This window comes from Danio rerio, chromosome 8 (assembly GCF_052040795.2).
Source record: "Danio rerio strain M-AB ecotype USA chromosome 8, GRCz13ab, whole genome shotgun sequence".
Taxonomy (NCBI): Eukaryota; Metazoa; Chordata; class Actinopteri; order Cypriniformes; family Danionidae; genus Danio; species Danio rerio.
Window position 1 is genome coordinate 45,501,164 of NC_141028.1, and position 8,856 is coordinate 45,510,019.

Below are 8,856 nucleotides of genomic sequence, written 5' to 3' on the forward strand. Positions count from 1 at the left end.
GATGAAATTAAAGTGAGAATATAAGTTGTTGCACACCAACTCCATGTCTGGCGTACGTGCATTTCTTGTGTGTGTTTGTTTTATTTCCATTGGTGACTCCCAGAGGCAGTTGTGTTAACTTGCACACTACAAACTATCTTTGAGCCGTGCAATGCCAGCTGTAAGGGGCGGGATCATCCGCATATCTAGCAGGTATACAAGGTTTACATACCATGCAGTTGACCAGCCAAACATTTAAGCGCAATTTGCAGCAGTCGCCAGTTTTCCCAATCGAATCGGAGTGATCGAGTGCATGCACATTGCTAAAAAGGCCCCATCTGAAGGTATTTGCATTGTAAATTGAAAACATTTCCATTCAATAAATGTGTGATGCTGGTATTAATTCCAGAGGACAAACTTGCAAATCAGACAGTTTTTCTCCAGTCTACCTTCTATAGGAGCACCTCCAATTCACATTCTGTGAAGTTTCTCTTTTAGCTTGCTTTTGCCATTTGTTTTTCATTTGGTTTTGCCACAGTGGAGTCATTACCATATTTATACAGGGGAGGAGGCAGGGAGGGGCTTTGCGCTCCTGCGCTCAGTTTCACGTTCATTCGGATGTGCAAAGAGAATTTGCGTGGGATTCCGTGTACACAGTGTTTCATACATCTGAATTTTTAACTGCATACGCACATTTACAGCTTTATCCGTACACAATGTTTTAGTATAAATTCATTGCAAGTCTTTGTACATGAGGCCCCAGGACACACACACATACACCAAGGACAATTTAGTTTACCCAATTTACCTACAGCACATGTGTTTGGACTGTGAGGGAAACCGGAGCACCCAGAGGAAACCCACGCAAACACACGATCAGCATAGAACATGCCAACTTACTCAGCTGGGGCTCGAACCAGCGACCTTACTGCTGTGAGGCGACAGCTCTACCCATTCCATCACTATGCACAGATATTTAAGAAACATGCTAAGTAAACATTCTTGTTTATCTTGAAAACAATGCTGAAGTCAGATATTCTGCTTTGCAAATGTGCGCTACGTGCTGGAATGCTGTTTTTGTTTTGGTTATTTTAACCTGCCAAATGCCACTTTAGCCAATTCTATTTCAGCACCCGGATTACCTTGGTGGAAAACAGTGTATTGGATTCATTCAGGGAGGCTATGAAAACATGTGTCCATAACCGAAATGCGACCTCTGGTGGACAGTATCAGACTGCAAAATGAGACACAGATTCAGAGTTCCACATGAGGTTATTAATTAGCAAATAATATACATATTACGAATGTAAACATTAGGTGAGTTACACTGTAACTGCGTGTCCTAATAACACGCTACGTGACTAAATCTGCAGTGATAAGCAATTTGGCTGTTTGTACTAGACGAAACACGACAGAAATGTAAATACAGCCATTCAGAAGCACAGAATATGCACTCACTCATGAAATGGTAAGGTTAATAACCTAATTTATACACATTAAACCTCTTTAACATTATTAACTGTAGATGCTGAATGGCTAATATTTGTTGGTTTGCATTATTTTACATTTCTAAAAGTTCAATTTCAAATGGTTTATTTTATTTATTTTCTCTGAGGTGTACTATCAGCTGCTGCTTTCAGTGGTATGTCAATAAATGTCATGTGAAATGGTATTTAAACTCACCTGAGATTAACCTAAACTGATTACAGTTTATCCTGTTGTTCACCTATGGGAAATAGAAGCCACTGAATATATCAATTCGAGGAGTTTGACAAGAACTCCTTTTCAATATGTAAAATATTCCCTCTATCGCATGCCGTCGCTAGAACACAATTTAAGTAAGACTCGCTCCTCAATCTGGCAACCTGCGCTTGCGTTTGTTTTGATCCAGGAATGTAATACCTAATTCAACCACCTGATATCATTTACATACTGCACCTTTAAATGACAGAAATCAATTTTATTTTAAAAGTAAATTTAAACATATTTTTCAAACTCAATAATTTAAAATGTCACTGTGTTATTAATTAAATGAATGCAACTTTCCTGAGTGAACTAAACTTACAGAACTATATGCTAAATAACATCCAAATCGGCTGCTAGAGGTCATCAATTTCAGGTATAAAACAATGGGGTGCTCTTTCACAGGTCCAAAACTGTGGAATACCCTCCCTTTAGAACTCATCATCACAAATGTGGCCCAGTTCAGGACAAAACATAAAACCTATTTATTTAGACTTGCTGTTGATATTGTTTGGAACAAAATGCTGTTTTATTGACGCTTGTGTTCTTACTATCTTTAGTGTTTTAGGTTTCATTTTGTTTTTTATACTGTAAAGCACTCTGGGCAGCCTCCTGGCCGTAATAAGATGCTATATAAGTAAATCTGATTGATTAATATTAAAATTATAAAACATCACATGTCCCACTAAACAAAGAAAGTTGGCATTATTGGTTAATGCCAAATGTTAGATTGTTGTTGTGATGATTTACACCTGCACACTTTAAAAACAAAAAGAGTTTTCACAGTACTAGAGATGAACCTTTTTTGGTTCTTCTAAGAAAGACCTTTTAGTGAGAAGTTCTTAGAAGTGTCAAATTGATAATTGGCTAAATAAAACTACCCTTTTCCACTAATCCAAGATGAACCAGTTCCAAAATGCTCTTAATGAAGTCATAAATGCAGATTAAGAATCGTTATCTTTTAGAGTATGAGTTTAAAGAAAAAACTGTTACCATACATGGTTTAATGCAGCTTCAAAAGTGAAGTTAATTAAAACCATTATGATTGATTGTTTATTATCTCAACGATTAAATTCATACATTAGTATTAATATGGCTTACAAAGTGTAGCTTAAGTGTCCAGAATCCTACTTGGGGCGTGTGTGTATGCACGCAGAAGAATGGTTGAATGGTTCCTGTATACCGTCAAGAGGAACCGCGGATTACCTCTCTGTTGGCTGTGGAGCTATTGTGACGGTAGGGCACTTTAGGAAAGTTTTATGCTTTAAGTTGTTTCTCTTGCAAATGAGCAGCTCGTTGGTGAAGGTGCAGATGTTCTGTAATGAGGGTCATTAGGAGCGGGAATAAGAATGGAGGCCACTGGCAGGACTCCGTGCGCCTCATTATGCACACATTTAAAAGGTCGATGGGGGTGCGAATGGGCTGTTTAAAGGGTCCCAAACAAAACCAGGGGGAGGAGAGTCAGAAGAAGCCAAAATTCAAATTCCACTGAAGAAACTGAGCTTATTGTCAGAGCAGGAGGATTTACTTTCTCAGTTGAATCGTGGAGAAGCAGTGAGAAGGAGCGCAAATAAGTGGATACTTGAAATGGCCGCGGTTACGCGCACACGGGTTTTACTGCTGGTTTTTGCATTCATGGTGACTATTATGGGAGTACAGTGTCGGTCGCTTCGTACGCAGCTCCGCAAGGTGACATCTTTCCAAGGAGAGCGTAAAATACGTATCGGGCACGTCCCGAGACGGAGCCCCCGCGCAACGGGCACCGAGCCGGACCAATGCGGCCTCCTGAGCGCACCGTGGAAGGAGAGCAGTGGTCAACTGGAGGACTGGAGCCAGATGTATCATCTGAAGATACTGTCGACGATCAATGACGGTCCGCGTCGAGCCGTTTTCCCAGAACAGCCTCTCTTCAAATTTGTAAGACGCGTTTATCGCTGTTGTCAAGCCGGGTACCACTGTGGAAGTGTTAAAGGAATACAGGGAGGAAAAGTTGGCAGTAAGTACCTCTTAATATGATAACCCAGTTGAAAAAATGACGTTCAATTTAAGTAGGCCTATATAAAAAATAATACATTTTTAACAAATTGGTTCTCAATATGGGACTGCATCTTTGGTTGGCTAGTTACGATTGAATCTCATTAAAAACGTGTTCTCATTTTACTTGTTCAAGGGATTGTACCTCAAAATATTCTGTCAAAAGTTATCCTAAAAGTCACCAAAAGACTCCTAACATAACTAAAACCAATCCAGCATTGACCAGTCTTGCCATGATTTTTATTCCAGGTCTTTCATTCCAGTTTTAAATATAATTCCAAATTTTACAGTACACCCTTAAAGAAAAGAGTTCCTTATTGGCATGACTCCAAAAGATTTCCACATTTTCCAAAACATTCCTTAAAGTGGAAAAAAAAGGTTCCTTTGAACTTTTGTAGTGAAGGATCACATGAGTGTCACAATAAAGTCACATGAAACCTTTGCTTTTGGAACATTTTCCTGTGATCACATTTTCCAAATTTGCAATTTTTACATGTTTTCTTTTCTGTTAAGAACCCAAGACTCCCAAGGGAAGACAAAATAGTTCTAAAACAATCACCTAGCCAATATCTTTGTATCATTTTCTTCATACAATCAGCCCAGAAACAGTTATGTTTAGTACTGACTTCTTTATTAATCTAGGTATCACTTTAGCCTTTATTCTCTTACAGTCCATATATATTTTGTGACAAACCTAACAAATCTCTATCTGAATGTCAAGACAGCATCGAGTTTCTCTTGGGCAAGGACGTCCTGGCAGCGCCACTTGAGAAAGCAGAAGTTCATTTCCATTTTTCAAACCCCCAACACTTGAACATCCAACCCGTCCTGCCATCCCTGGAGAAACGTGGGTTTCCTACTAGGTGAGACAATATAAAGCAAAAATGTTGCACGTACAGTTTGTCCAAGACAATTATTAATCTTAATCGTTTTACCCTGCAGGTACAGTGTCTGGTTGAAAGACGGTGTCATGGAGCTGCGAGTGGATCTTTTCACCCTCTTCCAGGCCCTTCAGCTGCTCCTCGGAGGAGCCGGACGAGGGCCAAGCATCATGGAAATGCATCGGGTGAGGGGCCTGACCAGACCAGGGGTCGTTGTCCAAAAGCAAAGCCCTCCGTCTCTTCATGACACATTGTGGGGGGAGGTGAACGAAGCCCCCCTGCAGCCCACTTTACAGCTAGGACTGGCATTACACTGCAGTCTAGCGGACAAAATCAATATCGCCTGTGAAAATCATGGTGTACATTTAAAACACACACCCTTTATAGCTCTGACCTACAGATAGCAAGTCTTTTTAGCTTTTTGGAAATAGCTTTTTTTGTCCAGCTAAATGCGCTCCCCCTTCATGAGTTCTTTGTGGCCATAAAATCACAGTCCATTCAGTCCACTAACACCTGGTGTGTTTTTTGTTTTTTTTTAAGAATTGCTAATGATCGCCATTGTTTTCAGACAATGGCGCCTCAGTTCTAGAAGCTTACTGTGATTCAGAGAGGCCTACGTTATATTGGAACACTATGCACTTCGCCATGTAAATTGAATCTATTTATGGCTGTTATTTGTGAGATAAATGTAAATAGTGTATTATTACAGTTTTATATATTAAAACCTTTCTTTGTCATTGAAGGTGTGTGGAATTTGATGATTTCTTGCAGCGTGTTGTTTTGTCTCGGTTTTTGTAGCATGTCTAAGTTTTAAAAACAATTTATAGGGCCCTGAATGTACTTTATTTGTTCCTTTTATAGAATTTCATAAGAGTTGAAGAGTAGTGAACTCCATTTCACATCAAGGTGCTGATTTTTCTGACAGACTTTATTCTGTGAGAACAAACAGCTAGATGTGGTGTTATCCATTACTTAAATTATATATATTTGATTTTATTACATTTAGATTTTTTTTTAGTTTTACAAAATGTAGTAGATTCTTCAGAATTGGGGTTTTAACTTTTAAGCAGTCTCTTCATTTTTTATTCTAGAGCTTTGCATGGTAATAAATGCAATATTTTGTTTAATGATATTTAGTTTAATGATATTTTGTTTAATGATACTTTGTTTTGTTTAAATGCAATATTTTGTTTAATGAAGTAATGCAGTAATTCATTCATTTCCTTCGCTTTAGTCCCTTTATTCATCAGGGGTCGCCATAGAAGAATAAACCGCCAACTCATCCAGTTAAGGTTTTACACAGCAGATGCCCCTCCAGCTGCAACCCAACAATGGAAAACGTGAAAAAAAAAAACATGTAAAACTCAGGCAGTCTATTCATGAGCAACAATCAAAACAGCCCAAACACATAAGACTTGCATGCAGTCTTTTTATTTAATGCTTCCTGCTTATTTTAAAAGTCAGAATTTGTGCCAAGTAGTATTTTGTCAGTTGGTAAATACTATGAAAGGGATAGATCACCCATAAAATGAAAAATATTGCCTTTTACATTGTAAAAAATCCAAAAAAGAGACGTCACGGTGGTGCAGTGGATAGTACGATTGCCTCACAGTAAGAAGGTCACTGGTTCGAGCCCTGACTGGGACAGTTGGCATTTCTGTGTGGAGTTTGCATGTTCTCCCCATGTTGGCGTGGGTTTCCTCAGGGTGCTCCGGTTTCCCCTACACGTCCAATGACATGCGCTATAGGTAGGGCCAGATGGAATTTGTGGACATTTTTTGCTATTTCTGGCAGAATTTTGTTAAAAACCTTTGGGATTATGCGGAATGACTTTTGGGAGTACCATAACTGAAAACCTAAATATATGAAATAAAAAGTAATACATTTTTATCTTGTATTATATGTTTACCATGCAAATCCAATTAGATCCACTTTATTTGGTAAACAAAGCAAGTTTCTCATATAATATCTCTACTAAAAACAGAAAATATTACTTTATAAACTACATAGTAAATAAATCATATAAATATTTTCATATTAGTCAATAATAATACAGGGAGTGCAGAATTATTAGGCAAATGAGTATTTTGACCACATCATCCTCTTTATGCATGTTGTCTTACTCCAAGCTGTATAGGCTTGAAAGCCTACTACCAATTAAGAATATTAGGTGATGTGCATCTCTGTAATGAGAAGGGGTGTGGTCTAATGACATTAAAACCCTATATCAGGTGTGAATAATTATTAGGCAATTTCCTTTCCTTTGGCAAAATAGGTCAAAAGAAGGACTTGACAGGCTCAGAAAATTAAAAAAATATTGAGATATCTTGCAGAGGGATGCAGTACTCTTAAAACTGCAAAGCTTCTGAATCGTGATCATCGAACAATCAAGCGTTTCATTCAAAATAGTCAACAGGGTCGCAAAAAGCGTGTGGAAAAACCAAGGCGCAAAATAACTGCCCATGAACTGAGAAAAGTCAAGCGTGCAGCGGCCAGATGCCACTTGCCACCAATTTGGCCATATTTCAGAGCTGCAACATCACTGGAGTGCCCAAAAGCACAAGGTGTGCAATACTCAGAGACATGGCCAAGGTTAGAAAGGCTGAAAGACGACCACCACTGAACAAGACACACAAGCTGAAACGTCAAGACTGGGCCAAGAAATATCTCAAGACTGATTTTTCTAAGGTTTTATGGACTGATGATATGAGAGTGAGTCTTGATGGGCCAGATGGATGGGCCCGTGGCTGGATTGGTAAAGGGCAGAAAGCTCCAGTCCGACTCAGACACCAGCAAGATGGAGGTGGAGTACTGGTTTGATCTGGTTTCATCAAAGATGGCCTTGTGGGGCCTTTTCGGGTTGAGGATGGAGTCAAGCTCAACTCCCAGTCCTACTGCCAGTTTCTGGAAGACACCTTCTTCAAGCAGTGGTACAGAAAGAAGTCTGCATCCTTCAAGAAAAACATGATTTTCATGCAGGACAATACTCCATCACACGCGTCCAAGTACTCCACAGCGTGGCTGCCGAGAAAGGGTATAAAAGAAGAAAAACTAATGACATGGCCTCCTTGTTCACCTGATCTGATCCCTATTGAGAACCTGTGGTCCATCATCAAATGTGAGATTTACAAAGAGGGAAAACAGTACACCTCTCTGAACAGTGTCTGGGAGGCTGTGGTTGCTGCTGCACGCAATGTTGATGGTGAACAGATCAGAACACTGACAGAATCCATGGATGAAAGGCTTTTGAGTGTCCTTGCAAAGAAAGGTGGCTATATTGGTCACTGATTAGTTTTTGTTTTGTTTTTGAATGTCAAAAATGTATATTTGTGAATGTGGAGATGTTATATTGGTTTCACTGGTAAAAATAAATAATTGAAATGGGTATATATTTGTTTTTTGTTAAGTTGCCTAATAATTATGCACAGTAAGTCACCTGCACACACAGATATCCCCCTAAAATAGCTAAAACTAAAAACAAATTAAAAACTACTTCCAAAAATATTCAGCTTTGATATTAATGAGTTTTTGGGTTTATTGAGAACATGGTTGTTGTTCAATAATAAAACGATTCCTCAAAAATACAACTTGCCTAATAATTTTGCACTCCCTGTACTAAAATTAATTTATAAGCTGAATAAATATAAATTTACACAATAAACAGAATCAATGATGGGCTAAAAATCTGCAGAATTCTGCACGCACAGATTCCGTGTGGGCCTAGCTATTAATGAATTAAATAGGCTAAATTGGCCATATTGTATGTGTGTAAATGTAATAAGAGTGAATGGGTATTTCCGGGTGTTGGGTTGCGGCTGGAAAAACATATATGCTGGATAAATTGGCAGTAAGTTCCGCAGTGGCGACCCTGATTAATAAAGGGACTAAGCCAAAAAGAAAATGAATGAATGAAATCCAAGGAAGTCAACCCATTGATTATAATTATAAAGTAAACAAACTTTGTGCATAATTATTAGGTCAATGGTTTACTGGTGTTTTAAGTAATGTCAACTTGTTGCTTTAAAGGCAATGTGTTTTCTCACTTTTTTAAAGTAATCGATTTTTAAAGTGTACTCACCCTTCTTTTGTCAGATAGTTGTCTGAGATTATTACCCTGCATTTTTTACACTGAATACGTAAAAAGGAATTTAGATTTTTTTATTTAAATAAGTAGCCTTCGATAGTGTTTATTTTTCTTACTATGGAATTCAGTGTTTAC

General features: G+C 38.4%; 1 protein-coding gene across 1 annotated transcript; it reads left to right on the forward strand.

Moving 5' to 3' along the window:
- Positions 1–3,151: 3,151 nt before the first annotated feature.
- Positions 3,152–5,379, forward strand: si:ch211-170d8.2. Its single transcript, NM_001113624.1, is given in 3 exon segments — positions 3,152–3,718; positions 4,478–4,619; positions 4,699–5,379. Coding segments are annotated over 3 exon segments (894 nt in total). The 5' UTR covers positions 3,152–3,309; the 3' UTR covers positions 5,042–5,379.
- Positions 5,380–8,856: the final 3,477 nt, after the last annotated feature.